At 44.8% G+C, this 27,068-nt stretch overlaps 1 protein-coding gene across 1 annotated transcript; it reads right to left on the reverse strand.

The window, feature by feature from the left end:
• Positions 1-1,716: 1,716 nt before the first annotated feature.
• On the reverse strand, positions 1,717-27,064 carry ERP27 (endoplasmic reticulum protein 27). Its single transcript, XM_009571552.2, has 7 exons — positions 26,384-27,064; positions 26,084-26,184; positions 22,477-22,614; positions 18,717-18,830; positions 15,605-15,730; positions 8,392-8,589; positions 1,717-7,726 (listed from the first exon to the last, which is right to left on the reverse strand). Exons 1-7 carry the CDS (start codon positions 26,592-26,594, stop codon positions 7,682-7,684), a joined length of 933 nt encoding a protein of 310 aa, XP_009569847.2. The 5' UTR covers positions 26,595-27,064; the 3' UTR covers positions 1,717-7,681.
• Between the last annotated feature and the right edge of the window lie 4 nt (positions 27,065-27,068).

The following is a 27,068-nucleotide window of genomic DNA, read 5'->3' on the forward strand; positions in this document are numbered from 1 at the left end:
CTTATCATGTGAAATGATGGTAAAGCAGTTTCTCAAGTTCTGAATGTCCTTGATACAGTTATCTTTATTAATTAAAAAATGAGTGTTTTATTGTCCTAGATCACAGAGCCAGATCTGCCAAGACTCCACTGAAATATCAGTTGCAGGACTCAGAGACAAACCAGAAACATATGGGTGAATGACGCGCCCAGGGCAAGGCAGCTAATCCATTCCCTTGTGTTGCCAAAGTCTTGCTTCATCACCCCTCTGATGGAGATGCCTTGTAGGTTCTCTTTGTTCTCCCTTTGTAGTGAATATTTGTTGTTTTTAAAAGGGAGTGCCTGGGGCACGCAGAATGCAGCAGGCATTGCTTTGGAAGCAGTGGGGTTATGCTTGAGATAGAGCTGCCTCCAAAGTATGGCATGTGCAAAAAGAGAAATAAAATCATAACAAAGGTCAGAGGGCCTGCCTGTCACTTACACAGAGACAGGGAGTCAGTGGGGAGGAGGAGGAGGGTGCAGTTAGAGCCATCCTTGTCCTAGAGTCTGAGAGGAGCTATGTGGAGCATTTTGTGCCCTTGAAAGTCTCCACGCTGATGAACCGACAGCAAGGCAGAACCTGTTTTGAGATACTAAGGACAGCCCTAATGGGATGATTCTTAGGTCATCCTACTCTTGCCTGTTTCTCTGTTGGAGGACTGCATCTTTCCAGAGCGCTTTGCATCTCTGTGCAATGGCAGTGCATTATCAGGTGACAGAGACACCAAAGATGTGCTGTTTCCCTACTAGGGAACAGCGAGATGGAAGCGGTTGGAAAACCCATTAACTGCTTCAGCATCCAAACTCCCGAGGGACAGAATAGATATGTGAAAAGAAGACTGACAACAATTTCAAGATGGTTGATCCTTTACTACAATCGGCGCTATCTCAGTTATAGCATCGGAAATAGCCATAATCTATCCATTTTTCACTCTAACAATCTCTTCCTTTCTGCAATGCTACTGTCTTGGCAAAACTAAAATGTACCAAACAGGGACTCATTGTGTTTTCCTCTAACCTGTCATAGATTTTATTTTTTTTTAATATGCAAAGATAACTAATATCTTCTTTAAAAATACTTTCTTTACTGCTAGAATCTTCACAGGGGAGAAAGACTGAAAACATTGGTACAAAATGGAGTCTGAAATCCAGAATGCACAGGGATCCAACAGAGCACTGCAACTGCATTGGGAAAGCCACATGGCAAAGGAACATGTTCTCCATTGGCCTCCATAAGGATAAGGCAGTTGCTCCAGGAGGAAAGCTCTCACTGGTAAAAGGGAGGAAAGAGATGGAGGGAGAAAGCAGTGATTCTGAACTATTCAGCCGTGCCAAACTAGAGCAAGCAAACAAGACAGCATATAATGTAAAAAATGTGCCATTTCAACTTGAAAAATAGCTATTGGGAATCACATGGAGATGGAAGATGAAGAGAAAATGTGGCCATGCAACTAAGGCTCAGGAGATCTGGGTACAGATCTCTCAAGCTCTGCCTACAGGCTTCCTCAAAAATCTGGGGTAAGTTACTGTCTCTTCTGCTTCTCATCCAAAGAACAAAAAGAATTGGCCAAGGAAATTAAAGTCTTAATTACAGTGGGAAGTCATGAAATAGCCTAGGGTCAACACCCACATTGAACTCCAAAATGCCAAAGAACACTCAGAACACAACAGATTTATACTGAAAGTATCACATCTTTATTTTAAAACACAATCTTCTAGGCATACTGCCCTCTATTATTCAGTGGATAAGAAAACAGATGAAGTGTTTTTCTTGGGGTGATTATTCAATTGATTCCAGTGATTAATAGCAACAAAACAAAAGTCACGAAAACTGCAAGATCCTATCCTACTCCCCGATAGCTGATTAGCAGACCCAAGAACCGGGACACACACAGCCCATGAGTTTAGGCTGGAAAGTAGATGTGTCTGGCTGTACATGGACAAGATGCAGGGAGCTCCACTCCAAGGGTACTGTGATGCATGGAGAATTCAAAGGCCTGGGGTCTGGTGAGTACGTAGGGAGAAGGACACAGTGCTGGTTGCAGCTGTGACACAGAAGACAATTCTGCACAGCTGCCACATGTGGAGGCCTGGTGCAGGCAGGGAGGCAGTTATCTATAGGTCTTTCCTCTAACCTGGAGAAACGTGCTGCTTTGCAGCTCAGGGGACTAGCCTGCCTGCCTGGATTTATAGGTACATTAGCAGAGAAGGGAGAAATTCAAAGGGGAGAACAAATACTTCCTTCTTCATTGGGCATCTTGTGGCTTTGCAGGTTTTTCCACTAAGAATATTCCTCTGCACTTTCCTTACTGAATAAGCCAAAATAGGTCAAAGAAGTACTTGATTCACAGCCTCGGGAAAAAAAACCACTGCTATGTTGTTCTCTTCATCATTATCAGCCCCCTGTTCTACCCACCCAGCACCTTCCCTCACTGACCTTTGCCTGTCCCTGGCCACACCATCCCCATGGCAACTCCTTTTGTCCTCTCAGATCAGCTGCTGGCTCTTCCTTTACCCTCCTCTTTCACACTTGTGCAAACCACTTCCCTAGCTGTATCCTTTGGACAATATTTCCCCCTCCTGTGTCAACTGCCCCCACCTCTTTGTCAGCCCGTGGGTTGCCATTAGTGGTACTGAGGGGAAGCCATCCTGTGTGGAGGTGCAGTGACTAAGCCCAATGGTCTGTCCACCTGCAAGAGAAGCTTTGCTTCTACTGTTGCTGCCCCAATTTATTGATCCAGCTTCCTTCTCGATGAACAGAGGTATCAGGCAGCCATGCCCTGCCTCCTTTTATTAAAAAGAGAACAACAACACCTACCATATCATACACTAAATCTTCACTATGTCCTCCCCTTCCCGAGCACTTCCACATGTGAGATGGGATCTAACCTGAGCAGCATAAAGTTCATCCTGTGACAGCTATTCTGATATAAAATTGAGAGATTTTTTAAATTTATTTGAAGTTGGCAGTGCCCTGGTGCCTAGCAGCAGCCTTAGAAGAAAGTTCAGTCCTGCCCAGGGAGGAAGCCAGGTAGCCTTGCTACACTGGTGGCTGTCCTACACCTCAGCACACACAAGGCACTGGGACTCTGAGGTGTCATTTCACTTCATGCTGGCAGCCAGAGTCCTCTTAGTATCTCCCAGACACTGCTAAAAGCAGGGGCAATCCTGAACAGACAGACTCACAAGCAGAGGCCAGGGTTCTCCCCTCTTCTTCAGAGTAGATGCAAAGGTCATTCTGGTCCTTCCCTTGTCAGACAGACTCCCAGTGGCTTAGCCAAACCCAGCACTCCATGTGCAGGAGGACTGGAGCGACAAAACTGAGGCACAGTGAAGCTCATACTGAAAGCATTGGTTCAACCTGCAGCAGATAGGGGCTAGTTCATTGATCTAATTCCCTTGCATCCATTCCATCCTTGCACACAGACTTCAGTTTGGGCCCACACTACAAAAAAAGGATTAAGCAAATTCTATGCTCAAGGACAGAAGTAAGCAGAGATGGCAACTCTGAAGTTGATACAGCACACACATCACATTGAATTCCCACTTTGCCAACCAGCCTTGCCCAAGGTGATATTCAGTATAATTTACACGAAGATGGCACTGTGTCAGCTGCTGGGATAGAGGGTCATAAAAACAACAGAGAGCTGAGCCTTGCCCTGTGGATCTCAGGGGAAAAGAGTAGCAACTTTCAGCATCAACTCATCCCTCATGTCTCTTGCTACTCATTAGTATCCCTAACAGAGAGCCAGGGTCCTGGAGGATATGAGTGCCCAGGAGAGGTGCTGATGAAAGGTGAACAATGAATGGGGAAACCCTCCCCCACTAGTAAGAAATGCAGAAGAAAGGACTGTAACATAAATGTCTGCATCACCAGGGCACTCCCAAGAACCAAAAGGAAATGCCCAAGAGAGCTGAATGGTGCCACTAGGACCTGGCAGCTGGTTTCTGCTTGGACAGAGTATCTGAGGAGCATTCTTGGGACCCAGCCCTCACCTCTAAAGAACATCTACTTATTTTATGCCATGTGCAACAGTTCAGGGGGGGGAAACACAAAAATGTTAGTCCCTTTGCTGAACCTTTAGGTCTTTATAATATTGACCTTCTAGAGGAATTTAAATCTTTTCTCACCAAGGATGAATGCAAGGTTGCATGTTCCCCAGTGCAGCCCAATTCCCTGTTGCCTGGCGTAAAGTTGGCAACTTTCACACACCTCTCCAGTCTCACTTTGTTGTCAGGCAGGCTTAACCGCTATCTTAGCTATTTTGAACGTTCCTTGTGTTTAAGCACTGCTGCAGAGCAGGGGCTCTCACACCATTGTATCTCCACAACCCTTTCATGCTGCTCTCTCTCAGTTCACATCCAGTACTTCCTCCCCTTGAAAACAAGCCCAGCTTTCCCCAGCCAGCTCAAAACATCTGCGTCAAGTACACCACAAATTCAAGTCAGAAATAACATAACGGGTGACAAAACCCAAAATGAAATAACAAACAAGAGACTGCCCCTCCACAAGATTCAGATACCCCACCATAGTGGCTAAGCCCACCACAGCTGCATTGAAGAAGATCTGCCATCACCGCTGTCTGTACCTAAGGCATCCCGAGTGCAACATTCTGGGCCTGACTGTGCTGCACAAGTCCCAGAGAATACTGCAGAGCAGCTAGGGGTGGAGGAGGCTTTTCCTCTGGCTGTCTTGGGGAGCCAAGGTTGTTGGTTAGGTGCAGAGCTCTGGAAGGTGTAGAGGGAATTAAACTCCTCAGTGTACATAATGAAGTTCCTGAAAAGCCTTCCCTATAATTAGCTGTGTACACAGTGAACCGAGTCACTGAGGGCATTGCTTTTTTCTCCCAGGCTTTTTTGTAGAACCAGAGCTTCATTCATGTCCTGTTTTGTTGCCCTCCAGCACTAACAAAGAACCATGATGCTGTGCCCAATTCCTGCAGCTGTTGCGTCGGCACAGGGCCAAGACACAAACCTCAGACACCCATGCAGCAGGCCAGCTCTCCTCACACTGTTTGGTCTGGACTACAGAGGTACGTGACACTAGAAACATCTGTGACACCAAGGCTCCTCAGAGATTTCTCCACAAAAGACCTTCCCACTTTACCTTACTGCAGACAAAGCAGTACAACCCTTCCTAGGGAGAAATGATCTATAGTGATAAGAAGGAGCAGTTTTCCCATTGAGGGAAAACACGCAGAGCTCTTGCTATAAGATAAGCCCTGCATGTTCTAGGACTGGTATAAAACCAGGTGTTCAAAACCATCACAAACAACATGGGTTGTTGGAAGACAGGGGTGAGTTTGCTCTGCCTGGGTTCTGGGTGAGTGTGAGGTGAGCCACCTCTGATCCTCAAAGTTGTTGTGTGTTAGAGTCTGGAATGAGTCCCTGTGGCATCCCAGTGCTTTGGAGGGGCTGAGCCCCCTGCTTACATTTTCACACAGCCCTAGGGTCAGAGATAAATGAATGCAGAGAGCACATGACAAGCCTCATGCACTGCACAGGGAACTCCAATGCCAAAGTCGAGGCTGATCTTCCAGTCCAGCATTGCAACCTCTGCCTGTTCTCAGGGGCTGAGCCACCAGCCAAAAGCAGCAAGACATTTTGACACCTTAGAACTTTCTGCTTTTTTGGGGTTGAGCCTCCTTCTCTCAGTATCTTTCATGTACTTCTGCAGCCCTTCTCCAATGAGCAAAAGCCCCAAAAACATCCAGCAGGATTTGGGCATATATTTGCCACTAGACACATGCTCACTGAAGACGTCATCTGCTGCAGACAGTTCTCTTCCCTGGCCCCACTGATGGTGAGGGCATGCTTTGCTCTGCTCAGCAACAACATCTCCTGGGTATGGTCACTGAGCAGGAGAGAGTCTGCAGCACAGACACATGATGCTACTAGGCAAGGTCCCCCATGCCAAGAAGTGCTGCTGAGAAGCAATTTTCACTTGCAGCTCCAGGACTAGCATGTAAATCCAATGTATCAAACACAGTGGCAGGTATGTGACCAACCCTGAGCTATCTCACGCTTCAGAGAAAAACACACTTAAGAGGTCTGCAGAGATGGCTCACTCTAGCAGTTATACAAACACCACACACGTGGGCCAAATCTCATGGCCTTGTAGGTCAAATCTCCACTTCCAGGTCTACATGCTTGTGGCAAAAGATCAATGTGAAACAGCTGCTCAGAAGAGAGGACACCCCAATGAAATAGTTCTATGTTTTGAGGGCAGATGCCTCCACTTTTACCTCCCTCCCCTCCCCTCCTGGAGATAAGTCCAGCCGCATGGGAAACAGAGTCTTAGGAAGATGAAAGACATCAGCTTGATCCACACGGAAGAGGCAAGAGCTAACGGAGGGCTTGATACCTGGCTCTCTACTGTACTGAAAGCCTCCCTACTGTGGCCTTCATCATGCTGGATGGCAGTCACTTCGCATCCCTTCCAGTTCCTGACTTCTCCCTCTGTGGTGAGGAGCTGTGTTTGCCTCATCTGCAAGAACAAGTTCTTTCTGTTCCCAGTTCTTTGCCTTGGGCTAATCTCAGAAAAGACTGAGGTTTCTCAGCTCTATGTCTCTTAGGCTCCCTGTCCTAAGCCAAGTCTCTCAAGCCCTGAGAGACAATACAGTCACTATTTGACAGGAGCATCCACACTTCATGCCAAAGGATGCTGAGCCAAGTATGAGACAAGCTTACTGCATGCATCTAGTACAGCAGACCTGGGATGGCTCATATGCCTTGCCTGCAAAGTCCCCAGCCCCTGTACTCCAGCACTGGGAAGTCTACAGGATGTCCAAGGTCAATACACAGACATTAGCCTTTCCATCTAATGCAGTGTGGAGATACCCTGTATCTTGCAATGCATCTTTCTGCTTACCTTCTGTGACAGTGTCCATTCTCCTTAGCCTCAGTCTGCACCTTAGGCTCATGCATTTATGCTGCACCAGCTCAGACCTGCTGTACTCAGTGCTGTTATGATCCCAAACCTTCACAGAAATCTCTCACCCTTTTGGAAATATCTGTTGATGATGGGTCATATTCCATGAGGAATGATTCTTAGCAACCAATCTGACTGGTTAGGCATTGCAAGTCTGGTTAAATTCAGCTTAAATTGAACTTACTCACTCAGAAATACACAGATGCTGTCATTAAGTGAAAGACACGGGGAGTGGGAAATCACATATTTACATAAAAATTTAAGCTATTCACTTTCTTATTTATTAAAATAAATTGAAAATTTCACGTGACATCAAGCAACAAATCTGCTCCGACTGTTGTGAGAGGCTGACAGTAGATCCCAATATAGCTCCAAAAGGAAAAAGAATGAAGAAAACAGATCGATCTGGGAAGTGCAAGCTTTATCACTGATATTGCCATTTTGCTATATCATCCTTTGGCCCAACAGAGGTGGCACAGAAGGACACAGTGTAGGACAATACCAGAGCTACTTGAGTACTGAGAAAAGAGTTCTAGAGCCAACAAATGAGAAAGAAGAGATTCCTAAAGTGGATAGACAGCATATATGTACATAGCATGGAGATGGGGATCAGTGACTGATGTGGCCCCTTATCCTACTTATTCCAGAAATTCATGAGCTGTGGGGCATAGTGAACTCTTCAGAGACCAGAAACAGATGATTCTGGGCAGTCATACTGTTGGATGAAGAAGAATCAGAGTTCCTCATTAAGGGCCTTCTCTTCAGGTTCATCTTCTTTCTAAAACACATTAGAGGCATGAAATCAGTTTTGACTTGCTTGGTTTCTCAGCATAGTGATAAAAGGACAAAAATCAACTTAAATGCATCCCTCTGCTGTCTGTGCCTCTATGCTATAGAAATTTGAGCTTTGACAGAGAGAACTCTTAACACTGAATGAACATGGAGGTTAAATTGTCCCTCTCACAGTAGAAACCTCTGGTAGAGTCCCGAGCCCTTGTCTGTATACACTGTTCTGTGACTTTGATAGATTTCCTTCCTGTTCGTGCCACTGTATTTGTGATCCTCTATGGGCTGCCAGCCACATCCTCCTCCTCCTCGGTGTCCAAAAGCACCCTTCACTGTCTCCCCAGGTGCTGTTCCCAGAAAATAGATGCTTCACTGACACCTTCATACACATGCAGAGGTCAGTGAAGTCTTCTTGCTGTAGACTACAAGGTAAAGGTCAATGAAGAAAGAGGTTCTGCAAAGACATCCATCTCTGCTCCGCTCTAGATCTAATGTTTTTTCTGATATTCAGGAACAAATTAAAATGACAGAGGAGGTGGCAGTGGTGGGGAGGAGTTCAGGAAACTGGACTGATCTTCTTCAAGAGATCTGTGAGCAACAGCATCATCCTAAAAGCTTCCAGCTTGCTGTAGGCTGCACTGAAGTCCCCCCGCTTACCTTCTGCATTCTTTGTAAGAAACGATTACAGAAGTCCTGTACTCGCTCAACAGAGATTTCATCCAGAGTCAACACATCCTGCTCATCATCTGGCATGTGGAATATAGCCAGAGCTGGCAGCTGGGACTTCTTCAGTTTGAAGTATGACACTGTGTGTTCATTGCTCTTCAGATTGCTGTCTACCAGGATAAAGAGAATCTGTGATGGAAATAGGAGAGGAAATGTGAGGAAAACAGAGACTGAGAGAGAGAACAGGTCCCCAGACAGTGATCATATGAAGATCATCAGTGATATTTTTATAGAGAGTTAGAGAAATGTGATATACTGTTAGGACAACACTTGCCTCTGTCACTGTCTAACTGCTCCATGCGGTGCATTTTTCTGTATTTTGTCAAGTCCAGACTTACGCTATGAAGCAAAATGTCTTCTTTCATCTTTAAAACTATATCTAAAGTATGCAGGAAGGCAGCCTTCACTTTCATTCTCTTAACAGATGAAGAAACAAGATATCTTATATCTTAGTGACACATTGGGTGCATGGAGAATCAAACTAAATTGCAAGAATGCAGCAGTGAAGTATAGGACAGCAGGAGCCCATAAGGGTAAGAACACAGAAGTATCAAACACAAAAGACCTATTTAAGTGAGATGCAGTGAATAGAAATGAAGATGCAAGCATTTGGGAAACAGGAGTTGTTGGCAAGACATCAATGTCCACACAGACGAGCTCAATGGAGGATTGTTCAGACTTGGGGAGAGAAGTCCAACAATGAATAAGCCAGGATAAGAATGACCTACAGCTTTCTGGGCTCCTGAATAGTCATGGAGAGCAAGATCAAGCTAAGGATTAGGATTCTTACAGGATGATTCAACAGTATGGATTTATCAGAATTGGTGACTAACTCCATGGTTTTATTTTATAAGTGTAAGTTTCAACTGATAACTTACAGGTGGAGTTGGAATTAGTATGCATTTAAAATGTTGGAATGGGAAAGATTTCAACAAAATGTACAGCTATCTCAAAAATCTTCATAAAATTAACTGTTAATACTAAATAGAAACATTATGTATAAATTTTACAAAAGAAAATAAATACAGTGCTTGTACAACTTAATCAGTGACCTGATTAAATAGAACCCCTTGGCTGTTAACACCCAAGTCAATAAAACATGCTAACATCCAGCTAACATGTGCCATCTTATCTTCTTTTTATCCTGCGCAAGCTACTCAGACTAGCATATTCAATGTACCTGTGGGCATGGATATAACTTAACTTACACAAGAAAAAAAGAAGAGTTTAAATAAAGAAAATTAATGCAATGTGAAGATGATGTGTCCAGTTCCCAGGCTGTGACTCATGTTTTTCTTTCTTTTCAATCAAGAACACTCAAGTTAGCTCAAAACATTTTTTTCTTCTCTAAAAATACACTTGCTAAATCTCAAATTCTTTACTTTATTAAATTTATGTTCTATTAAAAAAACAGATATATACGGAAACTTTCCTAGGCAACAGCCTATGAGAAGGTGCTATAGTTAGGCTGGTGTAGGGTTTAACTGCAGTTAATCACTGCAATACAGAAACAGGAACAAAATTTTCGTTGGATATATGATATTGACCACTTGCAATTTTTCATCCAAAACTCAGCTGTGCCTTGAAGGGCAACAAGCTAGTGAGCAGGCAGGTTGTGGGGAACTTCTCTCAGGAAGCTAAATTCATCCTTTCGCAGGATGAAACGCTAAGCTGGAGAAGGTTCGCAAATCTAAAGGGTCACAGGTCTAAGGATCTGATCTTAGAGGCTTTCAGTTGGAGCAGAAATACTTAGGTTTCAGGGCTCTCCTTCAAACTATTAAGCTGTTGTTGGAGGAAAACGCTTTCAGAGGATTGGTACAGGAAATGCTATCACATTTTCACCAGTTCATTCACCAGATTTTGGTTTTCTCTATGGAAGAGGTTTTCTCTGTGAAAGAGTCACTAGACAATAATGTGTTTTTAATCAAATGTTAAACAAGAAGTTAATTAAAAAAATATAATACCTAGGTTGTTAAATGTTGTTACTTTCTACACAAAATATCCTCTACCTTTAAAGCAGATGAATAACATTTTAAAATGGTAATATAAATGAATGTTAAAGTCAACAGCCTTCACTTTATCAAGTTTCCAGCCTTTGTTAAAAATCCACAAAACAAAAAAGCTATGCATATTTCATCCATGAATACAAAGAATAGAGTAAGAATAAAAGAATAAAAAGACTGGAGTTTAGAAGTCCAAACACCTTCTTTCTCACAAAAGAAAATGGAAACACACAAACAACTGGCCTCTCAAGTAGAAAGTATTAGATATGTTCATTCACAGTTCCTGACTTGGATCCTTACTGATTCACACTTGGCTTACAGAGTTACAGGGTGCCAAAGTACAGTAAAAATTTCCTTCCCCTCATATATTCCAAAAATACAGGAGAGGTGGTAATTGTGTTTTTCCACTGTCACTTGAAAGAAGATACCTTAATGCCTATCATGCGTCTTAGAATGACACATTCCTGGTAGGTGCTGGGACATGGCATAAATCCTCCTTCACAAAGGAGGCCCTGTATCTTATGCTGGATGTGCTCCAGGGGTCCTGCCAATGCCTGTGCGACCTCCTCCTCACACCTGTGAGGCGGTCTGTAAGGTGTGTTAGTACTGAGGTCACAAGCATGGGAAGCCTGGTCTTCTCAGCAAGTGGAAACCAAGCAAGTTTCTCAAGCAGGACGTTTCCATGATAGATGCCACCTGGTGGTAGTCATTTTCTCATGAGGAATTTATTTTGTTCAGAGATTCCCAATCAGCTCTAATCATAAAGAATGAATGCAGTGACCATGGGAAATCATACTGACCATGAGACAAGATTTACCTTGCCTAACTTCTGCCACCTAGATCTTAAATCTTGCCTCAGCTGGCCATCTAGGCAACCTCTACAATAAATAGTACAATAAATAGCAATTGATTCCACTCATCTTAGAAAAGGAGAAAGGATGTGTTTGTCCTTCTCTACCAGTGCTGAAAAGAGCCTAAAGCCTTAGCTCAGATGACTTACCAAAGCTATAATTCACCAAAACAAACCCTACTTGCTATGCCAACTCTCTCATCACTGCTAGAAAGCAGGTAGTTTCACCCAAACCACAAAGTTCTTCTTTTTTATACTATGCTGTACAATAGCTGTTTATTTCATTCTGAAACAATTTCCATGAAATTGCTTCACCTTGGAGCAATTTTCTTGCCTGTGTTCAGAGGTCTGCTGTTTGAGGCAGTGAAGGATCTCCTGCATAGATGAGTAGCTCCCGACACAAATTGTCCCCTCCACACATTACACTCCAAGAACACAGGACACTGTGATATTATCTGTGCACTGTCACCTGCAATAAGCTCTCCTTCAGAAAATATTGTACAGTGATGCTGTCTTGGTTTCTTGACAAGTTGATTCCTAGCCCAGTGCTTTTAGAACATCGAGTTCCTGATAAAAACTAAGATATGGAATGACGTTATTGCCTAAGGAATTATAATTAATTGCAAATAGTACTGCAATGGTAGAAACCAATTTGATGTTGCTTAGCTTTTCCTCTAAGGAAGACAAACAGGAAGGATGATCAAGCCTCACATCCAATATTTGACTTTGAGCTTCATGGAATTGCAGCCTTCATTCTTTTAGAAGACTGTATAAGCAAAAAGAACAAATGATGAAGTTTGAGTAATATCTTACATAGTTTACATAGTACATCAAAGTAAAATGAAAACATCAGTCATACTCAAAAAAAGCAACCTACAAAAACAATTTTACTGCAGATATCTGTTAAGTGACATAGACAACCCATATTTAAAGTATCTCCTGTTTATGGTTAAAAGACGCATCTCTAAATATTATCTCTCTCAGTTCTGGAGCCATCAATGTCTGGCAAGAAAAATAAAAAGTGCGTGAATGAGTGCAAAATAAAAAGCATCATCCTTCATTTCCATGGAGGATGAACTGAAAGGTTCTCAGGAGCTTTTCAGAACCCATTTCTAAATGGCCCTATGTATAAATTAAAAAGGACTTTGCAAACATCTCTACCCAGATCATTTTATCATTGTAAACCAGTTATAGCAGTTGCAGCAAAAGCTGTTTTTGTTATTCCCAGCAACACCTTATTGAAACTCCACAAACACCCACGAGGTACACCAGCTGTAATTGTCATGTTATACCCTGATACAGTGGAAAGAAAACTGAAGATGCTTATACTAGCTTGGCTCAGCAACACAAACCCTGACATTTCCTTTCCAGTAGGAAGCCTGGACTCTTGGCAGTACTTTCTCAAATAAGCACATATTTCATTGCAGTGGGATCCTTCCAAGAAGGCTGGTGGATTCACTCCTACATCTGTAGTTCACTGTTATCCACCCACAATTGTTTCTCAAAGTCTTCTAGAAAACACTATATTTCTTCTTATTCTTGTCAGTTCCTGCTGGCTTAGCATCATCTAACGTTTTCATTTTCTTCTCTATCATTTTATGCCCCCAGGTTACACAATAAAATCTAGAGGAATCTAGATTGCCTTCAGACACTCACTGCTGTTCAGGGAGCAGTTCAGGCTGTTTTCAAGTAATGGTCCTCACCACACAGCTTCAAGGATCCTCCAGCTGAAAATCTCAGCTTCCTCTTAGGCAAAAATTAAAAGATCATAAACCAGAGATGAAGGGACTATAATAGAGCAATTGGCAGGTGAATCACATCCTCATGATCCATTAATGGATGGATTCAATGATCTTAAGGGTCTTTTCCAATCTAAAGGATTCTACGATTATATTATTTTCTTCAGTCTTTGGTGTCAGCCACTCAACAACAACAGTTCCTCCTCATGTCTCCATCAGTACAAGCAACAAGTTTATCTTCTCCCTCCAGCTTGTGATGACTGACAAGGAATAGTCTTCCCTCAGAGCACAGCAGAGATGTATGAAAGGATTGGTACTCTATCTCCTGCTTAAGAACCCTCTTGAGGCACAGTTTGTGTTCTGCACTGGATTGTAGAGAAGTTGCAACACACATAGTCTCCCCACTGTGTTCTGGCACTCTGCAATTATTGTACAGTGCTGCTGGATGCCGAGGTACACGTTCACAGGGAGCCTGAACACCTCTCCACTGCACAGCAACTTCTTGTTTGAACCACTGGCAGCACTAACCCTGCAGCATAAACAAGCCTTTCATAGCCCACAGGCTATGAATTATTCACTGATAATCCTGAATAAAATTCAATCAAGAATGTTGCATTTACTCACAGACAATCTGCAAGCTGCAAAAAGGAAAACTCTACTCAATACTTTACTTGTTTCGATGTAAACCTGAATTATTTAACTTGGTAGTCCTGACAACAGATAACTCCACTTAGGAAAATTATCCAGTACAGATTTCCATGGTATTGTGCAGTGGCTTCTTCTGGTCCTCAAACTAATTCATGTCTTTCTACAAGGCAGAGCAACGAAGATAAACCTAAGTGGGCATATTGTTCTGCTTACCCCTTACTATCAAGATATAAGACACAAAAAGTGAGATCCTAGCTCTCCCTCACTGCTTTGTAAGAGGGCAGTCAAAATCACAATTTATTCCTCAGAGCGCCACTCCTTTAGGAAAAGCAACTTATTAGACTCTAAGCCCCTTCACCTATGTGTCCTGCAATACAACTGCAGTATAGTTGAAAGAATTATTCAAATTCCCACATCTTTAATTTCTATATTTTACTCTGGCAAACTTCTTCTAGACTGATTTGGTGGAAAACTTGCCTTTGTGAATTTAAAAAGGTTAGATTTGGCTGGCTAGCAATTCATAAATTATTTGGACTTCAGTACAACATTTTATCCAATGTTTTGTGGAGTATTTCTAGGAAAATTATTCACATCTGCTAGAGCTGGACATGTCATATGACAAGAAAACTGGCTGCAGCCACATCTGCAAAGGATAGTGATGCTAAACAGCAATACAACTGTGTTAGAAGAATTAGCTGCCCAGAGGAGACCTGTATCAGACTCTACTGCTTATGGAGAACAGGGATAATGGTATCACTATTACACACATCTCACATGAGTTGTCTGGAATTTTTCAGATAAATGAGTTTTCTTTTATCACTATATATTCATCAAAGCAAAACACTTTTGAAGGGACCTTTTGACTTCGATGAATGGTTTCTGCCTGCTCTATTACCAATGAGTGGGATAGATGGCAAGGTCCAAAATAGTCCTGCCATAAACAAGTCTCAAGACTTTCAAGGGTGTGCTGTTCCAAGGTGGCCCCTCCATGTGAAGATGAGGATATACTTGATTTTTAACCTGCTCCTTCAGTACCGCAAACAGATGCATGCAGATGTTCTTGTTCTCAAATTCAAACCCTTTCCAGTTCCATGCTTCTCCCATGAAGATTTCTTCCACTGTCTCTCAGCTCAGCCTTCTCTGCTGCTGTGAACTTGTCTGCTTCCCATGTGCTGTTCTTCCTTGCCTCAAATGCCTTCCTGTTGCTCCCAATCCTTTTTTTTTTTTTTTGCTTGCCAGTTCCTTCCTCTGTTCCTCAGAGACAAATTCCCCTGTAATCCAGCTGTTGGCAGAGAATCAGCTATGAGATGATTTACTATTTGGGGAGCTCTGTCCACAGAGGAGTGGGAACCAGGCAAAATTTCTCAGAAAGACCCTGTCTATCGCATCACCTTAGTGCAGGAAATCCGACAAACCAATTTGGAACTCCTTTAAAATAGCCGTTTTCCCAGTATCCAACCAGAAGGCTAAGGGTTAAGAAGCACTGTAACATTCAATTGCTATCTGCTCACTTATATAATGCTCTTTGGCATCTTGCAGGCTGTATATACAAAATCACCTCTCACACCAGTGGAACGCAACCATCACCAGACTGAAGTGCAGCAGCTGTTTGTCATCTCCCAGTATAAGGCAACAAAACTGGACCAGAAGGGAGAAAGTACATAATGTCCCACTGTGGGAGCAGAGGAGCAGGATACAGAGGATATCTTCCCCACAAGGAGGCAAACTGGCAAAAGGTGAACTGATCCAAATCCTCAACTTAATAACCCAGCTAATCCTGCCACTTGGCCTTTGCTCCCTTAAAGCACAGAGAAGCAGATTATGTCCTCCCCATTCACAGACAAAAATCACTGTTCTCCATTTTTGCTCCCTAATGGCCCCCCTTCATCTCTATTTGGACTTACCTTTCCTTTGAATTGCTCCGCTGCCGCCTGATATCTGAGCATTCGCTCCGGGTGCTTTGGGGACATCTTGTCTGTGATCAGTAGAAGATGAAGCTGGAGTGAACTCTGCATCACACCTATTGCTGTCTGCCAAAAACATGGTCACCACAGTCAGAGAAAGAAACACAGACAAGGAAAGTGAGAATATTCAATCCACATTGGATGAACTGTCAGAGGGACACCAGTCTTCATGTCTCAGATGGGATTTCTTTGCAAATCAGCCTCACAAGCAATACAGCTTTCTTTAAAGCAGGAGAGATCTCATATGCGTTCTTTATGAAATTGCTTAACCCCCTGGCTTTGCTTATTCCTGAAGAGAGAGTCTGAAGACTCTCTGAAGACAGTCTGAAGACTGAGGGTTCATCACTGGCCTTAAGATAGTCAGTGATGAGGCAGGGGATCCACCTGGATGCAGTAAGCTGAAGTCTAGAGGGACAAGGAAGTGGAGAGGGAAGGCCAGTAAACACTGAACATAAGGGTGCCACGAATCACTGAGGTTCAGCATCCAGCTAAAATGGGAGCAGAAAAGAGAGAGGGATTTGTGGTGTCAGGGTTGGTGTCTCCCTTTATTTCCTTTCTTAAGCATTAAGCTGTGTGTAGAATGGGCATGAGTTTCAGCAAACTCAGTGCCTGGGTATTCCAGTATGCTGCGGGTTAAAATTGCAGTCCCACAGTGGGAGAAGACCTGGAGCCATCTGTCCCTGTCCCCTGGGCAAGGGGCAAGCTCCAGCACACACTGGCCCTCTATGAGAAGACAGGGCTAGCACTGGCCAAAAAGCCACCACATCATCTCCAGGAGCTCAGTCACTCACTCACTCATCACCTCGCTTCTCCTACCCACTTCCTTCAGCCCTGCAGCCTCTCCCTCAAACTAAACAGCAGCCGTGCCAGACCTGCTGCCTCCTCTGTGCCACTGAAACCACAGTGGTGCAGACTGTGCTCCTCCCTGCCAGCCGGAGAAGAAAGTATCCACATGATCCAGGAGCAATAAGGAAGGGGTCAGGGAGTGCATGCTGGCAAGGGCCACGCGCTGCAAAGCATCTAGTTTTTTGGCAGCTGGGACTCAGCCATTAGCCTAATGTTTATCAGACATTTTGTACCCCTTCACTTCTATGGTGATGTGCTGATGGGGCAGGGGAGAGTAGAGGGGATACAAAACAAGGCTAGAGAGCATTAGAAGACCTCATGAGAAAGGAAGAGGCTGAAGGTGAGGGTCAAGCTATCCAGCACCATGGGCCATGACAAGACTGGGCTAAGAGAGGGCAGGGCTGGAGCAGCAGCCTCCAGCAGTTCCTCAGGCAGCTCCACACAAAGGCATGTCTGTCCATGCAACCTTGTGCAAGAGCAATCAGCAAAACTCATCAACATGGCTGGGACATATCTGACTCTCCCAGAAAGCCCACAGGGTAAGCATTGCCTAAAAAAGTGTGTGGGAGGAACAGTAAGGGCCCCAGGATGGGGAGAGAAACTCTTGGCAGCACTCTGTGTGATCCGCATGACCCCAGCCCCTGCTGACCAGCAGCATTCTTAGATGTAAACAGCATATGCACTAAGAACAAATATTTATTAAAAAACAAGCTACCTTAGTGGAGCTGGGACGGCTTTGGGCTCAAGACTGCAGGAGGTACTGTTAATTGCAGCACCTTGCTAGGACTCCAGTGTGTCTGGAAAAACACCTTGAACTGCCAGTCAGGGTGGAGGGGATTGGCTGAACAGCTCAGGACTTCTTGGTCAGGGAGACAACCTGGGTGCTAAACAGGATGCCATGGAGTGACAGATCAAAGTGTCGGGAGAAACACATAAAGAAAGAACCATGATCTAACAACTTGCCAAAAGATGAACTGGAGGCTCCAAGGGTTCAGAAGGCCTGGGCAAGTATAAAAATAACAAGAATGTCCCCACTGATGTGACTTGAGTGTTCTCAAAGGGCTGTGAGGACAGTGGGGCAGGATATAGTTTTTCTGTCTCTAGAAACATTCTGTGATTTTGAAATGCATTTTTCACATCCCTTATCAAGATGACAAAATAAGTCCTTTTTTTAGTTTTGTTTTGGTTTTGGTTTTTTTTAGAAAAAAAGCCAGAACTTTTACAGTACATCATTCTGGAAACAAAATGTTGCATTCCCAAAACAAAATGCTCTTGGCCCTACTGGCACCTGAAATGAGGAATATGTTAGCCCTCTTAGCTGATTCTTGGCAAAAGCTTGAAGAGGTATAGCTTTGAAACAGGTTCCCCTTTGATTAAATGGAGCCTGGTCAGCACTATTGTACATACCCAGGAGCCTGAAAAACACTCATTCAGCAATAATAAAGTCTCAGTCCTGCAGCCACTGGGACTTCTATTGACTCTACAGCAGTGAGTCTGGTGGAACTGCTGGGACTTCAGAGGAGCCTAAAACCTTGGTCACTCTCTATAGCAGGGAGGAGCACTGGGACCCTGCCACTGCCAGTCAGATGGGTGAGCTAATGAAGATGACCAACACAGAAGCACCCTATGACTGAATTTATTTGTTGCTGTTGGACTGATGAATTCTAGAGTAAGGGATAGAGAGAATGGGAAAAGATTTGCTTGGGAAGTTTCCAACCAGCTCTTGAATATGCCTTCAAACAGCCAGTCTTATGGCAAGCCCTGTGTGCTGGGTGATGTAGAAAAGCCTCCCTTCTGGGAGTAGGTCACATGAGTTTCCCTATTTCTCAAGGATTCTCAGTCAATAGTGGGGATTCCAAATGAGCAGGGTCTGCAGCCATGGCACAACATGGCAAGTGCCCATGGGAGGAAGCAGCACTGCTGCCAGGAGTGGTAAGAAATGTAGCTCTCTGCCTGGGAAACACAACTGGAAAGCTAGAGGAACTACCACACAACCCTTCCTCTCCCAACACCACTTGCCCTAGAACAGCATCTGCTTCCAGTTCTTGTCTGAAGTAGCAGCAAAGACCTGTGTGGCTTCCACAACCACATCCATGCCATTGCTGTGACCCCTCCCGCATCCTTATATGCAAACTCTTGGGCCAGAGGATGCTTATGAGGAGGAGGTCAATTGCCAGTGTGAGGGCTGTGGGGAACTGGTAATTACCATAGGGTTGTATTCTGTCACCAGGCGGAGCTCATTCATCCGAACAAAACGAGTAATCTTCTCAGCATCAGTATCTTTGCTGTTCATATCCAGATCCATCCGGTCATTGTCTACCTGAAGACATGCAAAGACACCTGCAGTCACAGCTGTCCTCTCCTCTCAGTATCCCATCCAAAGGCACCGATGGCACTCACAGAGACACCCATCCCAAGAGACACTGCCATTCTTTCCCTCCCACCACACAATCCCAGTTCTGGAGGTCCGGAACCTACAAAGACTAGTTTGCTCTTTGAGATAAGGATCTTCTATGCTCCTTTAGTCTCCCAAGGTCAAGGCAAATTCATGGCAGAGGAGAAATCAAGGAGGATTTCAGACATCTCAACAGTATCAGCCCCCGATGCACTGGAGACAGGAAGGATTAGCTGATAAATTATTCTAGGCATTGTGGGGAGAGATCATTAAATGGCCTAAGTCCTTTCATCGGTTTTGGCTTTATATCCCCTTTTAAAATCTTCATCTGCTTATCCTATTTCTTCTACAAGTAATAAACATTGGCATGGGCCTGTATGGATTTCCTGGAAACATTGTGCAAGCAGGAAATCTATCCAATAAAAAGAGGATTTTTTTTTTCTCCAATACAGTAGAAAAAAAGGGGGGAAAATTCAAGCCCAGCATAATTTAGCTTTAGAGAAAAAAACATTCTGCCACACATCTCCCTACACTCCATCCCCCTTCCCCAGCAATGTGATTTTATTGAGGTTTTCATGGCCTGGTAAACAGAAAAAAAGCAGGCAACTGAAAGATAGCTAAACCACCTAACGGGGCAGAGTTGCTGTGCAGTATGATGCAGGGTGTGACTGAGCTGAGCCATTTGGGCTGTGACATACAATAGGACCAAAGTCTGGGATTTTAAGGCCTTTGATACACATGTTGAATGAGGTTCTTTGGGCTGAGAAAAGGTCCACATACACACCCCAGATTTTATTCACTGCATCTGTACAACCTCTGAAAATGCTTGTATTAGTTCTTCCAGTGGGGTACAGACATCTAAAGTCCCTTTTGCTGTTCTGTGGTCATTGACAAGGTCTTTGATCTGGTAGAGGGCCACAGCATCCTGTCTGGCAATGCAAACTGGTGCTTTTCAGAACATGCAGCCTGACTCCTCTCAAGGATTTTCCTCCTGCATAAAATGAAAGGGCAGCTCTATTCAAGTAAATGAGATCAGACCAGTGCAACACCTGTGCAACTAAGATCAGACAGGCCTTGGGAACCAACCTAAAGCATCCCAGACTCCATGGAAAGTCTTCTCTTAACTTTCAGGGGCTTCTGGAAACACCTGGTTTCCATTTTGGGAAAGCAACACCTTAAATATGCACTCAATATTTACGATTTCAAGAAAATAAGGCTGGAAAATAGCCTGCCTCTAACAGTTGAAGCTCTAGTAAAAATGTCTCTGTCATTCCATATAGTGAGCTTGTTAGCTTCCGTTAATTATGTTCTTTTTCTTTTTAGGTCTATCAGGACAGATTCCTCTCTAGAATGAATTATCATTTAAACATCTAAGCGTTGTAAGTGTTTCATACTCTGCAAAAGCAAAGAAAAGAATGAGTTTATGCCTCTGATTCACTGCTATCCTGGTCATGCATCTTTCTGTTCTTCAAATGAGTATTTGATTCCAAGTTTCTACCTCAGTTCTTTTTTCTTTTCCTTTTTATCTCTGACCTCTTACTCCTACACAGTATTCATCACAGAATAAAAGGAAAAATAATGTGTCTGAATAATTTAAGAAAAATTCAAAATTAGATAAGTGAATTGTCAACCACATTTGAACTTGGCTAATGTATTAGTTGTTTGGATTTTTTGCTATTGAACAAGAGTTCAGCTCCAAAAACTGGACCATGAACAAAGACTATTCAACATAATCCAAATTTTAACAACCCAGATACTTTGTTTTATCAAATATCCTCCCAATGCTGTCATCCTCACTATCTGCCACAGAACAAAAACAAGGGATCTTTTCAATATTTTTGGAAGAAAACCACCATGACTAAGAAACACAACTGAGATGGGTGTTGCTTTAAGTTGCAACATCCGCACATAGCAAATAAAAGGTTAAATAAAAGGACCTGCCTACTTATTGCTCACTCTTAGATCACTCTCTTTGAATTATTTGGATAATTCCAGTGGTAAACATGGTGCAGGAAATGATGAGACAGAAAGGGGAACAAATTGGCTTTGTCCAATCTTTGTACAACCTCACTCTAGAACTTAGCCAAGCTGCCACATTTAGTTTCCCATTCTACCCCCCTCCCCTCCATGTGCTTAGAGCTCTGGTGAAACAACATTTCATGGGCTTTTAGGACATCTTGTGCTGCCTAGGGCCCTGCTACTTCTCAGACACACCATGCCCTCCAATTTTTAAGTGCTATACTTGTGTGAGAACTAGAAACACAAAGAAATCTGATATAACCAGTAGATTTAATTTGCTATTAACTTTTGTTGGTAATCTTGAAGCAAGTATATGGTCTTCCCAATACTATGCCCTTAAATTTCAGCCAACATAGCTTCACATTCAATGAAGCACCAGCACTTACAGCTGGAGTCAACAAAGTTTTAATATAGCAACGAACCCCCAAAAATTGCAAAGTTACATTTTTAATCAGCTCATGCCCAAAGCATATTTAGGGAATAACTCCGCAAACCACAGGGTAGGAGATGGAAAAGGGAGTTTGGGATTTCTTTTGGTGGCAGAGCATCTGTAACAGCAGAGACTCAGTCTGAATCTGGTTTCAGTCACAATGGAAAAGTTGCGCACCCGGAGAGACAGCTTTGCCTGGCAAAGACACTTGGCAAGATTTGATATCAAGCCTGCTGTGTTGATCCATTGTAACATAACCTCTACATGCTTTTCATGTGTCTCAAGAGCCTTTCCAAAACCATGGAAACCCAATCCAAGTAACACCGTGCTCCAGGCAGGTCATTCAGAAATAAAGACCTTTCTTTGCAAAGCACCAGGGGTGGACCAAATCTGCAGGGCATACACTTCAAAAAAGAGTTTCATTAAATGTAATAAATGTTGCATATCATAGAACGGTTTTGGTTGGAAAAGACCTTAGAGTCCATCCAGTTCCAACCCCACTGCCGTGGGCAGGAATACCTTCCACTGGATCAGGTTGCTCAAAGCCTCCTCCAATGTGGTCTTGAACACCACCAGGGATGGAGCATCCACAGCTTCTCTGGGCAACCTGTGCCAGTGCCCACGACCCACAAAGTAAAAAATTCCTTCCTGATTTCTAATTTAAATCTTCCCTTTGTCAGGTTAAAACCATTACCCCTCCTCCTATCACTTCACCCCTGATAAAGAGCCCCTCCCCAGCTTCCCTGTAGGCATCTTTAAGCATCTTAGAGATGGTGACTGCTCGTGAAAAGCAAAACACCTCCCTAGGGCAGGAATGTACTTTTAGGTGGGCAGGCAGTGACTGTCAATGACAAGCCTTTTTTTCGCTAGCTGTAAGGAGAGATGAGCAGCTTTAATCTTCTTTATCACTATTACCTGGAGATTTAATTTCTGTAGCGTGACTGCAGGCAGTTTTTAAGCTCCTGCTCTTAAAAAAAAAAAAAAAAAACAAACAGCAGGGAGGCGACCTCCTAAACGGGAGCGTTAATTTTGTAGATACAGCTTTCTGCATGGCTTCGTGTTTCCCAGCGGGGGAGCTCCTGGAGGCTCCCCCATCCCTCCCCACGCCGCGGTCCCACGCACCCTGCGGAACAGCGTGACGGTGTTCGCCGCGACGCCGTAGTGGGACAGGACCGCGGAGCTGCTGCTGAGACCGAAGGGAACCTCCGGGATCCGGCCGGCCGCCAGGCGAAACTCGGAGGCTTCGGAGCTCTCTGGTTCCTGTGGATGGAGAAGGCGGAGGGGAGCGAGGGGAAAGGAGGGTGAGGAGCGCAGCCTCCCCCGCCGAGCACCCGGAGAAGCGGTGCGAGGGCGCCACCTACCGGCGTCCCGGCAGAGCAACCCGGCGCGGGGAGTAGGGGAAGCCAGGAGCGGGGGAGGAGCATCCTTCCCTCCTGTTGTCACCTTAGAATCATAGAATCACTAGATTGGAAAACACCTTTGAGATCATCAAGCCCAACTGCACCTGTCCGCTACTAAACCACATCCCTGAGCACTTCATCTAACCACCTTCTATATACCTCCAGGGATGGTGACTCGAGCACCTCCCTGCAGCCTGTTCCAGTGCCTGATGACCACTTTTGTGAAGAACTAATGTCAGATTTAAACCTTCCCTGGCATAACTTGAGGCCATTCCTTCTTGTCCTATCACCTATCACTTGGGAGAAGAGACCAACACCCACCTCTTTACAAGCTCCTTTCAGACCGTTGTAGACAGTGATAAGGCCTCCCTTCAGCCTCCTCTTCTCCAGGCTAATCAACCCCACTTCCCTCAGCCACTCCTTGTAAGACTTGTTCTCCAGTCCCTTCACCAGCTTCGTTGCTATTTTCTAGACTCGCTCCAGGACCTCAATGTCTCTCTTGTAGTGAGGGGCCCAAAACTGGACACAAGATTTAAGGTGTGACATCGTCAATGCTGAGTACACTCCCATCTTGCCTGCATGGTCGGGTTGCTGCAAAGATGCTCCCTTTGCCTTATCAACCACCTCTCCTGCCCAAATCAGGGCAGTGAGCAGGCAGTGATGCCTAATGTTCTGTCAGTGTCAAAGACACAGCCAGCAGGTAGTTATAGCAGTGTGGGAAATCTCGCTTTCCATTTCTCTGAATCTTCACTTCTTACCCCACACTTATAAGTAATGTAGTGATGATATAAGCCCTAGAGCTCTCAAAAGGGAAGGGAGTATACACATACGTGTGTATGTGTGTGTATGTGTGTAAATCAAATACATACCAATGTAATTTTTAAGACAACCTTGATTCTGGAGTCAGTGGTTTACAATTTTTTAACACCTTGAATTAGCAGTATCCTAATTCCTTTTAAAAAGGTGTCGTAGAATCATAGAATCATTAAGGCTGGAAAAGACCTCTATGATCATCAAGTCCAATGATCAACACAACACCAACATGCCTACTAAACCATGTCCTGAATTGCTACATCTACACATGTTTTAACTGCTCAAGGGATGGTGAGTCCATCACCTCCCTGGGCAGCCTTTTCCAATGCTTCAAAGTCTTAGATATATTCTTTAAAAGTTGGGTAATTCAGATACATCAAAAGACAGAAATGTGCAATTTCTCAGTAATTCAAGGTCCACCCTCTTTTTTGAAGCAAGAGCATTAGCTACAGTGTTAGTCTGTGTTAAAGCCTCCCTTGCTATTCCCACTCCCAACTTTTCTTTTGAGTGATGTATTTTTCATGCTTCTACTTACTGGATTTAAATTCTTGAGGCACAATCTCTGCTTGGAAATTGGTTTGTTTTTCTTTTTAGTTTGAACTGTCAGCTCAGCTGTTTGCGAGCCCAGAGAGAATGGAAAACAAAATTCTTTCTTCAATCAAAAGAAAAACAACTTTTGTGACCTGTTTTGGAAATGCCAGCACATCGACATGGCTCTGGCAAGAGAGCTAAATCTTGGGGTGGGAATAACCTCACTGAGTTCTGGAGCATTCCTGGGAAAGCTGGGGTTTAATCAGGCCAAGAATGGCCCTTTCTTGCAGACACACAGGGTTTCTGGAGCAATGTGCTGTTTTTCCATCATGGCATGCTGTTCCCAGTCAGAGAGGCTGTGCTCATTACACAGGGAGCTTGCCAAACCGTGTACAGCGGTGAATTGAAAAGCTGCAGCAGAGAAATAATTTATGGTGAACAGAGAACATGGACGTTATTTGATTGAATATACTCTCAGGCAGAGGGCCAAGACAAGCCTTCATGGCACACACACGTCTTTATCTATTGTTTAAATGCAGCCCTGTCGTGCTTCAGGCATTGAACGCACAACACATCTCTGGCTGCTGCCTGTGCTGGCAGCAAGGGCTGTCCTCACTCTGCAGGGTGGCACAGCCATCCCTCCCTGTCCCTTGGACCCTGTGTGCTGCGTGGGAGCAGCCTCCTGCTGACTCCAACGAATTAAATCTTGCAGCGGATTTCATGGTAGCAAAAAACACCAGCAGTTATGCCCCTGCATTCCTTCCCCCAGCAAGAAGCTACGGTCCTTGTCACAGCTTGGCAGGAGGCTCTGCACCCTGGGTACAGCCCTGCCACAAGCCTGGCCAGCTACGCTGGGGGAAGGAGGCATCTGTGCATTTTCGTTCTGTATGTGCAGATTGCCTCACTGGTTTGCAGGACCGTAGCACTGCAAGAACAACCCCCGAGGAGCTCTGAATGTCTGCAGGTGCCTAAGGCGAGGCAGCTGGTGCTCTGTGATCAGCCAGGCCCCTGGGGCATAAGCCTCCAGCACTCACACACCTGTAGCTGCCTACGCTGCATAGGCAGCACTATCAGCCCTCACTCCGTAGTGGGCTGAGATGCCACTGTCCTACACCCAGGGCATAACGCCCTCCCTAGACTGCCCGCCGGCCAGCTCCAGACACGGGGCGGAAGAAGGAAGGAGCTTGCAGAAGATTGGTTTGAAAAGCTGAAGTCTTCTCTGACAGAAGCCATGAGGCAGTGTGTGGGCAGTAGAAGCCCAGAGCAGAGCTCAAGGAAAAGGAGAAAAAAAGGTGCAGCTTGGGGACCTTAAAAGTAATGAGGATCCTGTCAGAGCCCTCTGATTTATGGTGCTCTACCTTAATAAATATTTTTGTCTTGTTTCCTAAGGAAAAATATTCATGCTGTTCTGGGAACAGGGGCACATAGCATTTCTTACCTTTGAATTCTGTTGAATTTAGATACAGAGAGGCAGAGATCTCAAGGTTATCAACTCTGCAGAACAAAGCAGTGAGACAAAGAGACCATGCCTACACCTTCCCTGGGAGGAGGCTGCAGCTTGAGTCCAAACCTTCTCGGGCTTAAGAGGACTCAACATCAGCGCTGTTGCCAAAGACCCAGCTTCCTCAGCCCTGTCATGCAGGCAGTGTCTTCCTCTGTCTTTGCTGACTAAAGCAAACAACTGGCATTCCCACTCACATGTTGCCAACACTTCTTCTCTGCCACTCACATTCCTCTTTTGCTTCCCCTGCAGTATTTCCCTTTCTCCTCCTCTAGGGCTTCTGCTGTCTCCTTCACCTTTACCCCTTGCTCCATCTCCTTTTCCACACACAGACGGAATTACCTGCTTTCTCTCTGTGGCCTGTCATAGCACCTTTCAGGACAGCAACTGCCTTTGAAAGGTGTTCATGCCACAGTCAACCCCACACTGTTATGAAAGTGGGATAGGGCTCCCAGCTGGCAAAGGGAAGGTGCTATGAACACACCTGGAAGAATCCAATGACCACCACTTCTGCACCCCCGATGAAGGCATCAGCGTCTGTGATGCTGTTCAGCAAGACAGGTTTTTCTGCAGTGCCTGCTGTGCCTGGAGAGGAGAGATCTGGGTTGGAAAAGGGGTACACAAAAAGCAGCTCAAAGAGGCTCTGCACAACAAGCACACAAGCATCCCACTCCTTACAAGCTCACCCACACACCTCTCCTGCAATGCCTGTGCAGCACACCTGCCATAAGAACTCCCACGGCAGACCCAGCTTATCCTTGTGCCAGGAGGAAAGCTCACTTACCGTCGGATGCAGAGCCACCGTCTTCAGCACACTGTGCTGGGGAGCCCCTGGTGAGCAGGATAAGGAAGAGGCATGGGAAGATGGAGGTGCCCATGGTAGCAGCTTGCCTTCTCTTTGCCACGTCACCCTGCTCCGGTCCTCTCCTCAGCATGAGACGCGTCAGCTGCTGCAGGATCCCACAGCCACTCCAGGGGTGGTGGGAAGGAAGCATCTGGCCAAGGGCAAAACCTCCAGCTCCTGAGATAACCACCTAGCTGGCAGAAAGCCCCTCCCTTCTGTGTGGACACCAGCATTGGAAAGCCTCACTGACACTACCACTGCATCCTCACCACAGCACTGGTCATCTCAGCGACCTTACACCTGTGCAACCAAGTGCTTTAGCTGGGTAAGCATGCATGAAGGAGCCTCTGCACATCTCAGAGTGCTGGATCTTGGAGGCTGATGTTCCCTTGTGCTTGGACAGCAGGGTTGCTCTTGCATTGGCTCTGCCTATGGGGTACAGCTGCTGTGGCGAATGTTAAACTTGAGAATGCCATATTGTAGCTCCCTGGGCTCATTCAATTGCCACCTATGATGAGAGATGGGGGCTGCCTACCCCCAGAGTCTAATTTCAACTCAGGCCAGACTTCAGGCTTCATGAAACCCCTGAAGGAAGCAGCTCCAAAATCACTTGCGTATAGAGTTA

This window comes from Cuculus canorus, chromosome 1 (assembly GCF_017976375.1).
Source record: "Cuculus canorus isolate bCucCan1 chromosome 1, bCucCan1.pri, whole genome shotgun sequence".
NCBI classification, from domain to species: Eukaryota; Metazoa; Chordata; class Aves; order Cuculiformes; family Cuculidae; genus Cuculus; species Cuculus canorus.